This window comes from Nelumbo nucifera, chromosome 1 (genome assembly GCF_055504915.1).
Source record: "Nelumbo nucifera cultivar China Antique chromosome 1, China Antique-T2T, whole genome shotgun sequence".
In the NCBI taxonomy this organism is placed as follows: domain Eukaryota; kingdom Viridiplantae; phylum Streptophyta; class Magnoliopsida; order Proteales; family Nelumbonaceae; genus Nelumbo; species Nelumbo nucifera.
Genome location: NC_142649.1, coordinates 116,440,290 through 116,460,814, shown reverse-complemented (window position 1 = coordinate 116,460,814; position 20,525 = coordinate 116,440,290). Strand labels below are relative to the sequence as shown.

Below are 20,525 nucleotides of genomic sequence, written 5' to 3'. Positions count from 1 at the left end.
AATATTAATTATTTGCCCACACATGTCCTTGAGGGAAAAACACTATATGGAGTACTATTTCAGAGATTGCCCAATTATGAACATTTTTGTGTCTTTGGGTGCCTTTGTTATGCGCACACCACTCTTCGAGGACGAGATAAATTCTCTCCAAGATTTGTCAAATGTGTGTTCATTGGTTACTCACATGGGCAAAAAGGATATTGGCTGTATAATTTGGAAACTAAACAGTTTTTTGCTTCTAGAGATGTGGTTTTCTTTGAGGACAAGTTTCCCTTCCAATTAGCCATTGGAAATAATCTGAACCAAGGACCAGTTATATATCATTACCAACCTCAAACATACTTGAGCCAACACTTGCTCGGGACCATAACTCATAACATAACTCTCCACTAGTCAACAAGTGCAGATGAGCCTAATAATGGGCCTGTAACAGCACTTGAATCATCTCTTGAGAGTTTTGAACCCAGAGATCATCTACCAACAGCATTCATGATTGGTGAATCAACTCTTAACCCCCAACCTATCACCCGACCCACTAGAGCACGTCGGGTCCTAGTCCACCTATCTAACTTTATTTGTCCCACCATTTGCTACTCCATCTCTAACTACTCTTCCCTAAACACCAACATTCCCATTGAGCTCACAACTTATGCCCATGCACAAAAACATCCTTGTTGGCAAATCACCATGCAAACAACTCTAGGATTGTCTGAAGGATGAAGATAATAAGTCGATGTCAGATCTGTGGAGGAGTTTGCATTTTGCTGGAGACAAGATTGGATGCCATTGAAGCAGATACAGAAGCTTTCAAGAAAACTTGAGAAGAAATGGGAAAAGAAGATCAGATGCAGAGCACCTGCGCTCTGATACCATCTAAAAGATAACCAACTCAAAAGACTGTTTATTCAATCCATTTAAATAGATACAAGAGGAGTGTTCTTGGATACATGGTCTATTCTTGATAACAGTCTTGATAACTAATGCCAGGTAGTTATTAGTTGTAATACTATGAAACAAAGTTGGCTCCAAAAGGGTTTCAACTTTCAAGCAGATTGTACAAAGTCCAATCGTGCCTTGCACTTCACAACTTTTTATGTAAATTGATCTTTTCTTTCTTGGTGACAGAGAGCTTGGGCTCTATTTCATTTATTGAGGAAAAAGATGATACAATGTGTTTTATTTTCAAGGGTAATTTTGATATTTTCAAAAGTCTTAAATCGTACATGAAGTCAAGTGATATACATAACTGATGGCCCATTAACGACAGGTACTAGATTGTTGCATTTCGAAAGTTCGAGTACTAGATTGTCGCATTTTAAAGTTTGAGGACCAAAATCGTCACTCAAGCCAAAGTACAGAGTACTGATAGGGAATTTTCCCTTAATAGTATGAGGATGCATAATATACTGCAGTTTTTTTTTTTTTTTTTGTATTTTGAGAGCATTATATTTAATAAAGTTATTTTCAAAAATAAAAAAAATAAATCTTTTTTTTCATAAAACCACAACTTAATACAATTTTTTTTTTCAAAATAAAGAATCAAAAGTATTAATTAATATATTGAATAAACCACGAGTTTATAATAGTCATTCAAAAAAACCAAGAGGCAAGAATTGCTAGCGGTGCCATACGAAGTTGAAGGACAAATATTATAATCTTCCACGTGGAAAATTAGTTTGAGGCTCAAATGATGGTATACCTTTGTTATTATTGAACCCAAAATCATAATTATTTATTAGTTTAATATTAAAATATTAAATTTTCTAATGATCACCATTTATTATATTTATTAAAAATGCTAAGAATTTGGATTGGTCAGTAGTGTAGGGTACACCCTTGGTCGGTAATACCTGATTTCCTGGCTCATATATTATTGTACCAGACCTTGTTCTTCTTCGGTATTTCTAAAAAAAAAAAAGAAACCAATGGCAAAATATATGATTGGCAGTTGTTCATAGCTGTTCACCAAAACCTTAACTCTCAAGTTCACACTTTTTTTTTTTTTTTTCATACTCTCTTCTTCTCTTTCTTGGTCCTTAAGGCGTTATAATATACAATATAATTTTCTTGCAAGGTACAAGGCTACTTATATAAGAAAATCCTAAACCAAGTCACCCCCACAAGAAACAAATTTGTGAGTCTAGAGTTCACCGAAACTAGGACCTATAAGTAGTCCTACATGCGACTGTAATTCAAGGCTCCAACACAAGGGTAGTGTGGCAAAGCTCCCTCCAAGCATAATTTAGGAACCTTTGAGCAACAAGGAAAATAGTTATACATCTGTCCATCATGTTCAAGTGAAAATAAATTTATGACCCTAGCGTATAACACCAAGGTACCATGTATATAATCAATCAAGGGGGTTTTAACTTTCAACTAATGTTTTTTATAATTGCATTTGGCATGGATGATAGTTTAGTGATTCAATCATTTGGGTATAAAATTATATTTTATATAATAAAATACACAAAATATTTATTATATTTTATATAATAAAATATAAAATACATAAAATTATAGAAAAAATTAGATACATTTCTAGTATTATATATTCATCATATATTAAACAAAAATAAGTGGTATAATAGAATTTTTATTATTAATGAAAATGGCTAAAATGCAAAAGGAAAAAAAATAAAAAGAAACAGTGTGATGTGTCTCAAGCTAGCCCTGTGTTTTAAATGATAGTTTGTAAAACTCACCACACATTTGGTAATATTCTGATAGTGTAATGTGTTCCAAAGCATTGATCGATATTTGAAATATAAATATTTTTGTCAAAATATATTAAATCAATATTTATGAGTGTCTTGTAAAACATGAGATTTTGGTGTATTTCAAAATCTACAATATTTTGTATTTTAAAACTAAAATCAAGAAATCCAAAATATGTCCTAGCTTAAAAGAATACATATTTATTGCGATGCATTCCAAAACCAAACAAAATGAAAAGTTGGCATAGTATCAAACACTACCTAAATTGTTGATTGAGCCAATATTTTTATGTAATCACATTAGATGATAAATTGACTAGTTCAATCCCAAGCAGATCATCCATTCAAAAATTCCAGCTAAGAGGCAGGATTTCTTAAGCCTTAAACCAATCATCTTGCCACATCAAACATTGCCAAGTCATATGGAGAAGCTCACTAAAAGACAATGACCCAACAATGACCCATCTAACCAACTTTTTTCTACGATATTATGCTATATACATACTACTACTGGGGGCCCATACAATGCACAGGATGGGGCATCCCTCCTTGTTTCTCACCCCATAAGTCAAGACACGCTACTCTACCCCCACCCCGACCCTAGTGCTAGGGTGGGTTCGGGGCAAGGCACCCATTCCCCATCGAGTTGGGGAATCCCCAAATTTTTCCCATCTTGAGGCAACCATCTAAAAAAATATAATTTATGTATATTTACAAATAGGATTATGGGCATTTGGAGGTATTTTAGGAATTGGATTATGACAATTTGGGGTATTTTATAAATGAAATTATGGGATCTTAAGATTATAAGAATATAAGGAAAACTTAGAGATATTTTAAAAATCAATATTAAATCTACAGATATTTTAATAATTTACCATCGGGTTTGGGGAATTATATGCAAACCCCATCCCTAACTTGGGGCAAAAATGTTTTCCTTGTCCCCACCCCATCTCTACCCCATCATCGTTTAAGATTTGAGAAAACTTGCCATGTCCGGGGTGGGGTAGGGTAGGGACCCGATTTTACAGGAAAAATTTCCATCCATACAATTCTAATAATTTTCTATAACTAATTAACTAACAGTAAATTAAATAACAAAAAATTGCAATATTTTATGATAATTTCCAAAAAAATATTGAAATTGCTATTGATTAGTAGTAATGTATAGTAAATTGATTATTTATAATAACAATAAGTTAATGTAAATTATTTACTTTTTAAGTCTAAATTATTTACTATTAATCAATGTAAATGGAATTATAGTAAATTAATGTAATTATGGTAAATTACATTATTTTTAATTAAAAGTAAACCATTTGTTGTTAATTAATGTAAAACCAGGTATGATCGAAGTCAACCAAGTGGTCTAGATCGGTGTGGATAGACTTAATAATTTTCCTAAATTATTTAATAATTATTTATTGAAATAATAATAGATTGTTATTTAAATAATTATGAAACAATTTCTAATAGATTAATTTACTAATTTAACTTTCCTAAAATTTTTAATAATTATTTAGTTGAATAATAATAATGGATTATTATTTAAATAGTTTTGGAGAATATTTTTTTCATAGATTAATTTCTTAATTTTTTAATTACTTAATTAAAAAATAATTTTGGATTATTAGTTAAAGAAATTTCCTAAATTATTTGGTAATTGTTTAACTATAATTATTGACTGATTTTATAGAAATTAGTAAATTGTGCTAATTAGTAATATCTTTTATCAATAAATTATTAGTGTAAAAGTTAATGAAAGTTTATTAAATTACAATGATCAGTGTAAATTACACTAAACATTGAAATTTTGAACATTTATTAATAACCAAAAATTATTAAATACTGAATTATTTATTAATTTTTGGTAGATTATTAAATTATTTATATTTGTTAAATAATGGATTATTTTTGAAATAATTATTTCATAATTTTTGGTAGTATACCTTTTAGAAATTTTTAATAATTCTCATAACTAATGGGTTGTTAAACACTAATGAAATATGTCATGAATATATAGGAAACATCGAATTCCCCTCTCTTTGCTTCAAATCACGATTATAGATATAAATATTGTTTGATTTGGAAAACCAAATCTTAATAATTTATGGCCCTATTTTTATGGGAAAGTGGAGAGAAAGAATCCAATAGGAAGGGAGAGGAATGGAGAGAGAGAGAGAGAGCTAAGATGGCAGATTGGGAGAGAGAGAGGAATGTCAAGGAGAATGCAGGGTTAGGGTAATGGAGAAAGGAGAAGTAAGGTGACGTGGACCCGTCTTACAAAATATATAGATAGATAGATAATTGTATATATTGATTTTATATCTATGGTTATTTCCAAAAAAAAAAGACTATAGTTTATATGCATGGTGTTTTGTAGAATTTTCAGCTAGCGAGTTATAAATTTTAGGCTAAGTTTGGGAGTGCTTATTCAAATAAGCACTTATTTTGAGCCGGGGCCATACTAATAAGTACTTATTTGCATTTAAAAAATAAGCCCAAAATAAGTGATTATTCTGAAAATAAATGCTTATTTGAGAATCCCAAATTTTGGATTTACTTTTAAATGCTTATTCAATAAGTGCTTATTACCTTTCTTGTCTATCTTGGCACACCACATCATTTTTAAAATTACCTATATTACCCCTATTTAAAATAAATGTTTTTTCATCAATCGTTCATAAGTACTTATTTTTTAAATAAGCACAAAAATACCTATACTACCCCTCTTTAAAACAAATGCTTTTAGAATAAGCAATTGTTTTTAATAACTTATTTATTAAACACTTATTTTTCAAATAAACACTCCCAAACTTGGCCTTAACACAAGTCTCTATCCTGCCGAATCCAGAATAAAAGATCAGTTCTGGGTCACCAGCAGTTAATATGCGACATGTTTCGTGGCGGGAAATACGCATATCTCAACCGTCAATTTGAGAGCAGAAAGGCTTTGAATATACAACGGTCGGATCTCTCCTTTCTCTCGTACATGAGATATATACTCTTGGGATGGCAGTCCCTACGACTTTTTCCAAAATCTGAAAACTATATTTGACGAAAAGAAATTAGTTCAATTCTCTGTATGTTTTTTTTTTCCCCTTTTTTTATGTCTTTTTTCTTTAAAAAATCTTGGTCGAAATAGACAGGTGTTGGGCTTTAAATGAGATCCCCAGATGCCATATAGGTATTGTGGAACCCAGAGAGAGGGAGCAACATTCTTCAGTTACCAACAGCGGTGGAGTCACACAGAGACAGAGAGAAGATCAATCGTGCAATTACATTTATATATATATATATAAACTATTGCAGGAATTCTCGTGACGACTCAGCCCAATAAAACCAACCTCTCCTACCATCATTCTCGCATCTTGTCCTTCTTTATCTGCCTTTTCTGCATACTAAAAGCAAACTGATCATGTTTCCTAAATACCCATTTCTCTTCTCCTAAAGTTTGGTGATTAGACTTCTACAATTTTGTCTTCGAATATCTACATATCTCAGTCTTTCACTTATTTATTATTTTTTATCTGGGTTTTTCAAGTTTTGTATTATTTAAGACTCCGGTTCTCTTAAGATCTTCTGGTGTTTCAATTGCTACTCGATACCTTCTGTTGTTTGTGTCGGGATTCCATTTTCCTGGGATATGGACTCAGTGCTCTTTCTTTGAGCTTTATCAAATTGATTCCTTCATCTGGAGTAATTGTTTTGTAGCCTTGTAGAGTTGAAGTAGCAGTGAAGCTACTACTATAATGGATTGTTGTTGTGCGACCTTGAATCCCAATGCCCATCCCGTACAAGTTAGAAAAGGGCTTATTACGGATGGAAATAATGCTTTTTGGGGCGAGAGACTCAGGGGGAGTCTGAAGAACGGGGTAATGCGTACCAAGTTGGCGAAGAGTTTGAGAGCTGATAACGGAGGCGGAAAAATCAAAACTGGTGTTGCTTTCTCTGTTCTTACAGATGTCAATAACGACACTGTGGTAAGTAATGCAGTACATAGCTCATTTCCTTCTTCAATAAACTAATTAAATACGTGTTTATTTTGTTCATATTAATCACTATTACACAGAAAAATAGGCCACTTTCAAATTCTAGAATAGCTAAATCCTTCATTTTATATGCCCAAGTTGAAGAAAGAATTGGTATTAATTTTCATGAATCCTTTTTCTGGGTTGCAATTGTTTGTGATACTATATGATCAAATTGCCAAAAATAAAGTGATCAAATTAAAGGTTCCTTTCCACTCAGATTATCTTCTCTGAATATGCTCTCACCCTTTCATTTATGTTTTGTGTTCAGACTGAGACCATCCAAGCACCACTACTTGGGAGGCAGATAGCAGACCCAAAGAATGTCGCTTCAATCATATTGGGTGGAGGTGCTGGAACTCGCCTCTTTCCTTTGACCAGCAGAAGAGCAAAGCCCGCTGTAAGAAATTACTGCAAGATATTTCTGTCTCTGATAATATTTAGATCTCGTGGGCTTGGTTGCTTGAAAATGAGATGAGCGATCTGTGGCTCTGATTTTTGTTTAATTAATAGTAGTTTACAAGGGAATGCTTCTCTTGAATTACAGATTCTTCCAACATATGTAATTTCATATTCTAGATTATATTGATTTTTATGCAATTTTGAATTATTGAAACTTGGGATTTCCTTTTAAGATATTTGATGTTTCCTGTAGGTTCCTATTGGAGGTTGTTACAGGCTTATTGATGTTCCCACGAGCAATTGCATTAATAGTGGCTTAGACAAGATATTCATAATGACCCAGTTTAACTCTGCTTCTCTCAACCGGCACCTTGCTCGCACATATAATTTTGGAAATGGTGTGAATTTTGGAGATGGTTTTGTAGAGGTATGATTCATTGGAGTTCTCTATTCTTCAAACCAGAAAATCTAGTACCTGATGGCCATCTCACTTTAAATTTAAGATGTATTCAAGTCAAGCTTACAATGGTAATGCTTGGAGTCTTGGGCATTGTCAAAAGGAATCTATCTTTAAGGCTTGTACCTGGATGTGCTTATTACACTCAAAGTTATCTTTGAGAAACTGGGGTACATACTAATAGTTTATAAAGAATTTAAATTGTTTTAATCTATTTACTTTGTTCTTTAAAGTTCTAGTGCAAGATTTTAACTTAAAATTAAATTTTCACAAGCACAGGTTCTGGCGGCCACTCAAACACCAGAAACAGGAATGAGGTGGTTCCAAGGAACAGCTGATGCTGTGAGGCAATTCACATGGGTCTTTGAGGTGTGTTTTTGGAATTTTAAATTACTCCCGTGATATTTTCCCTGATAAATATTAGATAGGATTCAAGTTATTTTATTTAGTCATTAGATGCATGCTTGATGACTCTTGATTGATTCCTGTAGGATGCTAAGAACAAGCATATTGAAAATATATTGATCCTATCTGGTGATCATCTTTATCGGATGGACTACATGGACTTTGTTCAGGTCTCTATTGACTCCCAATAACCATAGAATTCTTTAATCAACTTTCTTGGCAAGTTTGCAAATTTGGTTACAAATTTGCTGTGTATTTGCAGAAGCATGTTGATACAAATGCTGATATTACAGTCTCATGTGTACCAATGGATGATAGGTATGTTAAGTGGACTTTCTTTCCTTATTATAGGTGCTTTGAGGCATTTCTCTCTTATAGTTGTTGGCATTTCACTCTTGTAGTCCATGTACGCAAGGATCTGTACAATGGGAATGAACAAAGAGTGTTTGGTTTGTGATCGTGTTATAAACAGAGTATCCTGTTCAAAATGTTGTCTTTAAGGAACTCCCTAAGTGCCTTGTGTATTGACAACCAAGAACACATGGTGCCTTTGGCTTCTCTGTACATCCTCCATGCTAGATTTGTTCTCAAATATTCAGGAATTTCTTCCAGCCCAAATGCACCAGAAGAAAGCAAAGGGCATTGTTTCCCCCACTACTTTTCCTTTCTTGTTTAAACCTTGTATATGGCAGTAATGGAAGAAATTTTCAATTGCCGCTGGGAGGCATCCTCTCCATCCAAATGAGCTTAAAGCTATTGCCCTAGTAAAGTGACAATGTAAAAATAGATGGCACTTGAGACTGATTAGTGGTTTTAAAGTGGGGTTGGATGGCCCGTTGATATCTCATCTTTAATATGAAGATGACACTCTCATTTTCCTTGACGCATCAGTTAGACAGGTTCTTAATCCATGGACTATTTTGAAGAGTTTTGAGCTATTAATTGGATTAAAGGTCAACCTATTGAAAAGTGTTATGATAGGTTGGGTGAGTTGGAGGATGATTTTCTGGAAGATTGTGCTGCCTTTTTTGATTTTGGAATTGGATAATTCCCTTTTACCTATTTGGGGCTGCCAATTGGGGTTAAGACATCAGCAACAACTACATGGCAACCCATTTTGGAAAGAATTGATAAAAAGTTGGCAGGCTAGAAGGGGAGATACTTGTCTTTTGGGAGAAGAATTATCATTGGTTAAAAGTGTGTTGTCTAATCTGTCCATATATTATTTATCCATCTTAAAAATTCCAGCTTCTATAGTAGATGGAACATAGAAACTTCGAAAAGACTTCCCTTGGGGTGGAGATGGGTGGGGAAAGAAAATTCATTTAGTTAACGGGGAAAGGTTTTAGACCCAAAGAACTTTTCAACAAAGCTTTGTTGGAAAATGGTTATGGAGGTTTGGTTTAGAGAAGGAGACGTAATCTCTTTGGAGGAAGGTTATTGTTGGTAAATATGGAGTGGTTATTGGTAAATATGGAGGATGGTTATTGTTAGTTCAGAAGGTTCAAGCGTCTTGCTATCCCAATAGTCTTCAATGCCTTCCTTGCTCATTAGTAACAAGGAAGTAGATGGCCTGCAAAGTTCAAGAGGGGAAGCAGTGGCAGCGAAGGAAATTCCCATGGGCAAGACAGACTTAGCTTTGGTAAGAAGCCTAGGTTTGGCAGATTGGATTGAAGAAAGGGAAGTTAGACCAGAAGAAAAAGATACTAGAAGGAACGACAATAAGGGGATCTCGTCCAAGATGGATGCGAGAAAGAAACTAGGGATGAATAGGGAATTGAAAAGACTCCAATGGGGATTGACAAACCAGAGGCTGGATACTCATTATGGTGTGGGAAGTAGAGCCAGTAAGGGAAAGAATGTAGTAGAGGAGTGATGAAGATTCTGAGCTGGAAAGTTAGGGGTTTGGGAGGAGAACTGAAAATAAGCCTAGTAAAGGAAACTCTTAAGAGGGAAAACTGGACATTGTCGTGCTCCAAGAAATGAAAAGAGAGATGGTGGACAGAAAATTATTAAAAGCTATTTGGGGTGGAAGGGGAAAGAAGTGGACAACCTTACCAGCAACAGGGACTGCAGGAGGAATCACAATTGCTTGGTAAGAAGAGTTAGTTTCAGGAATAGAAGTGGACGTAGGGGAATTTTCCATTTCTGTTTTATTCACAAACACCTCAGATGGTTTCTGCTGGATTTTAACAGGGGTTTATGGGCATAACTCTCCCTCCGAAAGAGCAAGATTATGGGAAGAACTAGACTCTATCCGCGAGTTTGAGGAATTTCCTTGGTGCATTGGGGGAGACTTCAACGTCACCAGATATAGTCATGAGAAGTCGAATGGTAAACAGATAACCAGAAACATTAGAGATTTTTCTAGTTTCATAGCAAGGCATCATCTGCGAGATATCCCTCTTTGCAATGGGAGATTTACTTGGTCAAACATGTAGGAGAATGCAGTGAGCTGTAGACTAGATAGATTTCTGATGACTGCAGACTGGGAGGAATACTTCCCAAACCTTCTACAGGGGATCAGACCCAGATGCACTTCAGATCATTGGCGGTTGTGTTATAATCTGAAATTTTAAGAAGATGGAAGTCCCCATTCAGGCTAGAGAAAGTTTGGACATTACATAAGGACTTTAAGTCTAATGTGGCTTCTTGGTGGGAGGAATGTAAAGTTGAAGGGTGGGCTGGGTTCCGTTTCTTACAGAAGTTGAAGTTTCTTAAGAGGAAGTTACAAAGTTGGGGAAAAGAGGAATTCAAAGCTTTCTTTGTGGAAAAAAGCAAACTGATCAAGGTTTTGGAAGAGCTAGATGAGGAGGAGCAAAACAGGACTTTGGACGATGATGGAGAAGAAAAGAGTGGAGGTGCGGAAAGACTGGGAGAAGGTAGTTAGGAGGGAAGAAGTGTATTGGAGGCAAAGATCTAGAATAAGATGGCTGAAGGAGGGATACAACAACACCATATTTTTTCATAGCCATGCAGCAGGAAGGAGAAGAAAAAACCATATTTCCAAGCTGGAAGTGGATCAGAGAGTGGTGGAGGATGAAGAGGAGATCGAGGAAAAGATTCTATCCTTCTTCAAGGATCTACAAGTAGACCTTTTTCATTGGCTAGCTGGGAAGGTGGACTTTTATCGGAGGATAAGAAGGTTTGGTTGGAAAGGGAGTTCGAGGAGGATGAAATCAAGGAGGTGGTTTTTAGTATGGATGGAGATAGGGCTCCAGGGCCAGACGGTTTTCCGTTGTGCTTCTACCAGCTCTGTTGGGATACCATAAAATCAGATTTGTTGGAAGTCTTCAAAGACTTCTTAAAGAAGTCCAGCACTTCAGCCATAATAAATAAAGGAAACAACTCAACTTTCAAAGCCCTAATCCCAAAAAAAAAGGTACTCTGGAAGTAAAAGATTTCAGGCCAATCAGTCTAGTGGGTAGCATCTACAAGATTGTAGCCAAAGTATAGGTAGACAAGTTAAGGGAAGTGTTGGGAGAGTTGATTTCCAGCAACCAGTTTGCCTTTATAAAAGGAAGGCAGATCATAGATAGCATATTAGTGGCCAATTAATGTGTAGAAGAAAGATTGAAGACAAAGTAGTAATTCCGGGGTGGTCGTAAAACTAGATTTGGAAAAAGCCTATGATAAAGTTGACTGGGACGGGATCCTAAACATCTTGGAGTTAAGAGGCTTTGGAAGAAGATGGGTGCAGTGGATGAAAGGGTGCTTTAGTACAGCTTGGTTCTTGGTACTAGTAAATGGAGAGCCCAAAGGTTACTTTCAGGCAAGCAGGGGCCTAATGCAAGGCTGCCCCTTATCCCCCCTCCTTTTCACTTTGGTTGTAGACATTATCAGCTACTTTACTGAGAAAGCAAAAGGTCTTAGGCTATTGAGAGGTTTTACAATTGGGAGGGAAGCCATTCACTTGGCTCATTTGCTATTTGCTAATGATATTATCCTATTCTTGGAGACGGATTTGGAAAACATCATCAATCTAAAAAAGGTAATTACTTGTTTTGAGATGGTGTCAGGCCTCCATGTAAATTATTCCAAGAGTAGCATTTTGGGAATAAATACAAGTAAAACTTGCTGCATAACTTTAAGGAGATTCTAGGGTGTAAAGTCGAGAGCTTCCCCATTTCTTATTTGGGGATGCCCCTTGGAGGGAATCCAAGAAGTCAAAGCTTCTGGGATCCAGTGGTGGAAAAGTGTGAAAAGAAATTAGCCACTTGGAAGGAAAGGGTACCTCTCAAAAGGGGGTAGACTTACTTTAATTAAAGCCTCTTTGGCTAATCTCCCAATGTACTTTCTCTCGATGTTTCAAATTCCTTCCAAGGTCAAAAATAGAATTGAAAAGGCACAACGGGATTTCTTTGGGAGTGGAGAAAAGAAGAACCACCTAGTCAGTTAGGACAAAGTGTGTAAATCAAGGGAAGCAGGGGGGACTTGGAATAGGTCGAATCAAGGAAAGAAATGTAGCTCTCTTGGGAAAATGGCTATGGCGCTTCCCTCTAGAAGCAGGTACTCTATGGGCTTCAGTTGTTAGCAGAAAATATGGAAAGCATGCCAACGGGTGGGATAGCAAGGTCCACTTGAATCGAGTGAAAGCCAACAATCTTTGGAAAGGTATCAGTTCTACCTATTCTTCTTTTATCCCTTTTATCAGATATAGAGTAGGGAATGGATCTAAAATTAATTTCTGGACTGATCTGTGGTGGGGAGAAAATACATTAGCTTCTTCTTTCCCTTGTTTGTTTAGCCTTTCCTAAAACCAAGCGGGTACCATAGCTTCTTGCCTTTCAGAATTTTCTCCTTCTTTAAGCTGGAATTTAAGTTTAAGAAGACCCTTAAGGGATGTAGAGATTGTTGAGTTAGCATATCTGACACATTCCTTAAGGGAGGTCTACATTTCCCCCTCAAAACAAGACACAAGAATCTGTAAACTCCTTCCTTCTGGGAAATTTTCAACCAATTCCTTTTTTAGGGCCTTGGTGTCAGAAGATTCAAATTCTGGGTTCCCGTTTCAGAAATTTTTGATTGGTCACGTCCCTCCCAAAGTTTCCTTCTTTGTTTGGGAAGTCTGTTTGGAGAGGATAAATACTTGTGATCTTTTACAAAAGAAAGCACTCTGGTAGATTGTGCATTTCCCCCCATGTCTATGTTCTTTGTCTTAACAATGGAGAGTCAACCGAGCACCTCTTTCTTCACTGTTCAGAAACTAGGAAAGTTTGGAACCGGGTCCTAAATCTGATCGGTTACAACTGGGTTTTTTCCTGAAAATATCGAAGACTTTTTGTGGCAATGGCAAGGAGAGGGCTAGTTCAAAGGGGTAAACTCTACTGGAACACAGTAGCACAAGCAGTCATGTGGGGTGTTTGGGAAGTACGAAACAACCACATTTTTAACAAAAAAGCTAGAACTTTGGAAGACCTAAACTCTCATACCTCTCACCTTTTCAATTTGTGGGTGTTGAATTCAGAGATGTACAAATACTTCTCTCTAAACACGCTTCAGCAAAACCTGGTGGAGCTGTTGTTCTCTTCAGCTATTGGCCTCTTGCTAAAATAGCCACTGACCTTCCTAAATCAAGGGAAGATCCAAAGAGGAGGAGGTGACCTTGTACTTTAATGGAAGTGCTCTAGGGAACCCAGGTCCAGCTGGTTGTGGGGGTGTGTTTCTGAGGAGGGATGGTAGTCCTCTGTGGTTCTCTAGTGGACCATTAGGGACTGTAGACTCTACAACGGTTGAAGTCGTAGCAGTGCTAAATGGCCTCCGTATCATAAGAAGACTATGCCTGACCAATCTGGTGGTCAAAGGTGATTCTAGCAACACAATAAAGTGGCTGGGGGAGATGGAAGGAGGACCTTGGAGACTGGCTCACTACCTTGACTACATCACTTGAATGCATCTTTAATCTGGATTCCCAGGAATTTAAACTCTGTATCAGATAATTTAGCCAAGTCAGGTGCTCAGAGGGAAAACTTTTATTAGTAGTCGATCAAGACTACAGTCAGTTTTGAATTCCAACAGATTTCGGATTGAGAAAAGTAGAAGAAAGAGGGAGAAGAAAGGAGAAGAAGCAGAAGTACACAAGGGTTTTGAAAGGAGGGACAGATCGAATGAATCTGCCACCGCCACTCTCTCAATATTTATAGTTTATGTTCACTAAATGTAGGAAATGACAGAATTGCCCTTAATGCTTACATGGCAAACAAAACAAATAAATAACTGAGATGACAAGCTGTCTAAGATAACTACCAACTAACACTGACAAACTAATCAAAGATTACATGTGCTGTCATACGAACACAGTGGGGACCACAGCCGTGGGGCCCACATCAGTGTTCTCTACACTCCCCCTCAAGTTGGGAATAGATATTTATCATTCCCAACTTGAATAGGTCTGCCTCCAACTTCTTCCTTGGAACGGCCTTGGTGAGAAGATCTGCGAGCTGCATGTTGGAGGTAATATACGGGAGACACACTTCTTGTGATGAAACCCTTTCTCTGACAAAGTGTCGATCAACTTCGATATATTTAGTTCTGTCATGCTGCACCGGATTGTGAGCTATATTAATAGCCGCCTGATTATCACAATACAACATCAAGGGCTTCTCATAATCAATACCCAACTCTTCAAGTAGTGACTTCAGCCATAGGATTTCAGCCACTTCGTTAGCCATTGACCTGTATTCAGCTTCGGCACTAGAGCGGGAAACAACACTTTGTTTCTTACTCCTCCAAGAGACAAGGTTACCTCCTACAAGGGCACAATATCCAGAGGTAGACCTCCTGTCATCAGCACTCCCAGCCCAATCAACATCTGTATAGACCTCCACCTTCATGTGATTATTGTTCTTGAACAGTATACCTCTACATGGGCATCTCTTCAAGTATGCTAATATTCTCTCAGCTGCAAGAAGATGTGTAGTCCTAGGGGAATGCATGTACTGGCTGACAACATTGACTGCATAACTGATGTCTGGCCGTGTGAGGCAAAGATATAGGAGCTTTTCAACCAACCGTTGGAACATAACTTCGTCTTCGAGAGGCTCTCCACCCTCTGCACTGATCTTGTGATTCTGTTCAATGGGTGTATTGGCAGGCTTGACACCTAACTTTCCAGTTTCCTCCAACAGATCTAGAACATACTTCCTTTAAGAAATAAAGATCCTCTGTTTAGATCTAGCAACCTCAATACCCAAAAAATATCGCAGTGCACCAAGATCTTTCACCTCAAACTCTTGATGAAGGAGCTATTTGAGGGGCTCAATCTCACTATTATTATTCCCTCTCACTACAATATCATCCACATATACAGCAAGCAAGGTCAAAGAAGAGTTCACTCTTTTAACGAACAGTGTATGATCTAACTGGGCCTGTACATAGCCGAATTTTCCAAGGGCTAGTCTGAATCTATCAAACCAAGCTCTAGGGGATTGCTTTAATCCATACAATGCCTTATTCAGTCGGCAAACCTTCTTACCTGTCTCTGTATCATAGAATCCAGGGGGCAACTGCATGTAGACCTCTTCCTGTAAGTCTCCATTCAGAAAGGCATTTTTAACGTCCATCTGGAACAAGGGCCACGAGTAACTTGCTGCAAGGGCTAATAGAACTCAAATAGTGGTCATCTTTGCTACTGGAGCAAAAGTCTCCAAGTAGTCTATACCATAAGTTTGAGTAAACCCTTTTGCAACCAACCGGGCTTTGTACCTTTCAATGGAGCCATCATCATTATGTTTTACAGTAAATACCCATCTACATCCAACCGGTTTCTTTCCTCTGGGTAGGTCAACTAGCTCCCAAGTATTATTTTTCAAAAGGGCATCCATCTCAACTTTCATTGCATCTTTCCACTCTGGAACTGATAAGGCTTCTTGCACTGTTCTGGGGATAGGGATATTAGCAATGGAAGTGAGATAGGACTTGTAAGAGGGAGACAGGCGATCATAGGATAGAAACTGGGAAATGCAGTGAGTTGTGGATGTGGTGCAACGCCGTTTCCCTTTATGGACCGCAATAGGGAGGTCAAGGTCATCTGAAGAAGGGGGGGGGGGAAGTAGCAACAGTGAAAGGTATCTCAGTGGGCCCTGGGACTGTAGTACCTGGATCTGGATCTACAGAAGGAACTGGAGCTAGCCTGGACTGCCGATGATCGAGATCAACCTGCCTGCATCGCCTGTGATAGACTTTCAACTCCTGATCCCTCTGACAATCCTCACCATTACAGCCTTCATCACTCAATGGAATGGGTAAAGGAAGAACAACCTCAGATGAGTTAACCCCACTCTCACTATGCTCCCCCTGAGGAAAAAGACCCAAATTCTCACTACTCTCCCCCTGAGGAGAAACCCTAGGATAATAGGGTGCCTCCTCAAAGAAGGTGACATCCATCGAGACAAATCTCCTCCCTGAAACAGGATCATAGCAGCAATAACCCTTTTGAGTTTGAGCATAACCGAGAAAAATGCATTTGGAGGCCTTAGGGTCAAATTTGGAATGATGAGGTCCAAGAAGCTGAACAAAACAGGTACAACCAAAGGTTTTAAGAGGGACAGTAAACAACTCCTCGTCTGGGTATAGAAGGGTAAACGGAGGCTTCATATCAAGAACCCGGGAAGGAACCCGATTAATGAGATACACTGCCGTGAGGATAGCATCACCCCAGAAACAGATAAGCACATTGGAGGTAAACATGATGCGTCTAGCCACCTCCAAAATGTGCCTATTCTTCCTCTCGGCAACCCCATTCTACTGTGGTGTATGAGGACAAGTGCTCTGGTGAATAACCCCATGATCAAGTAGATAAGAGACCAGCGGCTTAGCAAAGTATTCTTTTGTATTATCAGATCCGAAGACTTTGATTTTGACCGTTAAAATCATCTGATGAAAGTTCTGGGTCAAAGCGGGAACCTCATCTCGAGAACGCATAAGGTAGACCTAAGAAAAACGGGTATGGTCATCAACAAACAATAGAAAATATCTGTACCCACCCATAGAAGGGATGTGATATGGCCCCCAAACATCGGTATGCACAATACCAAAAGAATTATTACTTCTTTTATTACTCAAGGAATAAGATGTTCTACAATGTTTGGCAAGCTCACAACTCTCACATCTCAAATTTGACATCTCAATAGACTCAAATAAAGTAGGAAACAGACTTTTCAAAGACCAAAAAGATAAATGACCTAATCGATTATGCCAAAGCATAACCGGACTCACAAATTGAGAAACCAAAGACTTCTTATCCATTGGCTCTTTCCAATGAGAACTCTCTCCAAGCAGATAGATCCCATTCGTCTCACGGCAGTCCCAATCACCTTCCTCGTCTCCAAGTCCTGAAAAACACATCGGTCAGGGAAAAAGGTTATTGAACAGTTCTGATGTTTGGTAATACTACTGACTGAAAGCAAATTAGTATCAAGTTTAGGAACATGCAAGACTAAGGATAAAGAGATAGTATCAGATAACTTGATGTCACCCTTGCCAGAAATGGGAACAAGAGAGCCATTAGCAATGGATACTTTATCTCTACCAGAAGATAAGTGATAAGTAGTGAATAATGATGGCAAGCTAGTCATATGGTCAGATGCACCTGAGTCTATTACCCAACAGTGTTCAGTGTTACCTAGAGCTGAAGCATGGTAGGCTGAGGCCCGAGTACCTGAATGAGCAAATGCAGATGTGGCAGGGGCTGGTGGTGACTGAGATGACTGAGCTGAATTCCCAACCTTCTTTTCCAACTGTATTAGGGCAGCCCAAACAGCAGCTAAGGTATCTAGGGGCGTGCTTTTTGTGCCTGACGAGGATGCAGAATCAGTATTCATAGCCATATGAGCATTACCCCTTTTATTCCTCAGTTTTGCTGGGACTAAATGAGGGTGGAGCTTCCAACATGTATCTTTTGTATGCTTGGGTTTCTTGCAATGTTCACATACCAGATCCCGTTTATCTTCCTTCTTCATGTCCCTTTCTGTATCACCCCCAGACTTTGGTTTAACTGCTGCCAGGGCTGGGGGAAAGGGCTGATGTTGCATCATAACCTTCCTCCTGGTCTCTTCACTATGCACCAGGGAGTATGCTTGAGAGAGGGTCACACTGTCTCTTGTCAGTATCTGCTGTCTCACAATGTCATAATCTGAATTCAGGCCAACCAGAAATTCAAACACGCTATTGGTCTCGACTTGCTTTCTATGGGTCTGTGCATCTTTTGGACTTTTCCACTCAAGAGTCTCCAGATGGTCAATTTCATGCCACAGGGATTTCAAGGTAGAGAAATAAACAGAGACTGGTTTCTCTCCTTGTTTAAGATTATTCACCTCACACTTCAGTTCATAGGCTCTAGCAACATTAAGGGGTTGGGAGTAGGTCTCTTTCATGACATCCCATATCTCCTTGGCTGTTTTTGCCCACAAGTAATTTCGGCTGATATGTGGCTGCATAGAGTTGCACAGCCATGTCATAACCAAGTAGTTCTCCTGAACCCACTTGGTATACATTGGGTCCTCCTTGGAAGGTTCTTTCACATCTCCCAATAGGTAGCTAAGTTTTCCCCTTCCCCCAATAGCTATCATGGCTGATTGGGCCCATTCCAAATAATTGGATCCGTCAAATCTCACAGTTGTAATCTGAAACGCAGTCTCAGACATACTACCAGAACTGCTGTTCCCAAAAACACCTTCTCCCTGATTTTTGAACTCCATTCTTGGTCAAGAATCAGTAGTTAAGAACTATCAGGGTTACTACAATTGAAAACAGCACTTAAACAATCGATCACAATCAGAAATCTGTATGAAATCAGTTCAGATCTTATCTGAAACCAATTGGCAATCAGAATATATGCAGTCCGATAACAGTTCTCACCCCCAAAACAGGCTCGGAAGCCAGAAACAGGTCTGAGACCCTCTTAGAAAGCAATCTGTAATGCTGAAGTAGAATTAGGGTTTTATTCGTAGGGTTAGGAAGACCTTTGTGAGAACATAAGCAGTGCTCAGCCGCACTTTCCAAAATAATTCACAGTCAAGTCTAGCCGTAGGGTTAATGACAAACCCTAAAAAAAACTGATCACCTCTGAGAGAAAATAGGAGAGTTCGGCCGCTCCTCCTAGATAGGTCCAACCTATCTTGACTGACAACAATCTCAAGGGAAAAATAAAGACTTACCCAGAGAACTCTGATCGCTACCTTCAATCGTGGCCTGAACCCTAACCTTCTTTGATTCTTCCTGATTACCAAAACACTCTGCAAGCCTCGACAAGTCTTCGAACAGCTGCTAAACTTTTCTGGTAACCTCCAAGAATCAGCCAACGAACAGTCCTTTGCAAGCTTCCAGCCCTAGACAGTTCTCATGTGGTCGGCTGGACTAGACTCGCATGAGAAACCCTAGATAGGCTCTGATACCAAGTAGTCGATCAAGACTACAGTCAGTCTTGAATTCCAACAGATTTCGGATTGAGAAAAGTAGAGAAAAGTAGAAGAAAGAGGGAGAAGAAAGGAGAAGAAGCAGAAGTACACAAGGGTTTTGAAAGGAGGGACAGATCGAATGAATCTGCCGCCGCCACTCTCTCAATATTTATAGTTTATGTTCACTAAATGTAGGAAAGGACATAATTGCCCTTAATGCTTACATGGCAAATAAAACAAATAAATAACTGAGATAACAAGCTGTCTAAGATAACTACCAACTAACACTGACAAACTAATCAAAGATTACATGTGCTGTCATACGAACACAGTGGGGACCACAGCCGTGGGGCCCACGTCAGTGTTCTCTACAATAGTAATAGCATAATGCTGTTGTAACCTATGTGCAACTAGCCTTTTGTTCATCATTTCATATACTCTCTTTTTTCTCTTCTTATTTATATAAAGTTACTCTTTTTCTCAAAAAAAAAAATGGAGCAGTTAGATTTGAGTGGGACCCTAGGGAGGTCTCATCTTCATATGGGGTATGTGTATAAGTGTTGTATGACTTGGATTGGATCAGATGGTTCAACCAGTCAACCCAAAACCGGAAGGCATTCTATTTTTTTAAAGTCCCGGTTTTCAATTTTTTGAAAGACCAGTAGAATTGGTCAAAATCTGGAAGACTGTTGAAAACCATCCAGGTTTCAACAACCCAGGTGATTTTCAAATTTATGTATGTTGTCTTGTTACCATTAATCCATCTTATCATTATTATACACACAAACATACATATATAGATCATGAAACCTGCCCAGTCCACACCATTCATCTTCTCAAAATTTGATTCTAGAACCATCCCCCACATTTTTTTTTTGAGAAAAGGTAAAGTAATTTTATTAACACAAAAAGAGTACAACAGACCCCCTAAGGTAAACACCTTGGACAGGGATCAACCACCACTAAACAACATACAACTGCCATAAACTCGTAGACCTCAACAGAGTCCCTAGGCCTGAAGTCTAAGCCCCTTTGCAGCTGAAACTCATGAAACCAGCTTTCCAAATGAAAGAGAAATAAGGTCATCCAGTTCTTTGGAAGCATTCTGGAACAACCTTCT

The 20,525-nt window shown here is 38.1% G+C and overlaps 1 protein-coding gene across 2 annotated transcripts in view; it reads left to right on the top strand.

Annotated features, from left to right (window-relative positions):
• Window positions 1–6,034: 6,034 nt before the first annotated feature.
• LOC104601823 (glucose-1-phosphate adenylyltransferase large subunit 1-like) overlaps window positions 6,035–20,525 on the top strand; it is a 31,563-nt gene continuing 17,072 nt past the window's right edge. The window contains exons 1-6 of one of the 2 annotated variants that reach the window (XM_010265304.3): window positions 6,035–6,697; window positions 7,017–7,145; window positions 7,401–7,574; window positions 7,884–7,973; window positions 8,096–8,179; window positions 8,272–8,327. In XM_010265304.3, the coding sequence (XP_010263606.1) occupies window positions 6,467–6,697; window positions 7,017–7,145; window positions 7,401–7,574; window positions 7,884–7,973; window positions 8,096–8,179; window positions 8,272–8,327 (764 nt within the window). In that variant the 5' untranslated portion in view covers window positions 6,035–6,466. The remainder of the gene's footprint in view (window positions 6,698–7,016; window positions 7,146–7,400; window positions 7,575–7,883; window positions 7,974–8,095; window positions 8,180–8,271; window positions 8,328–20,525) is intronic. The other variant, XM_088893550.1, reaches the window with a different exon arrangement.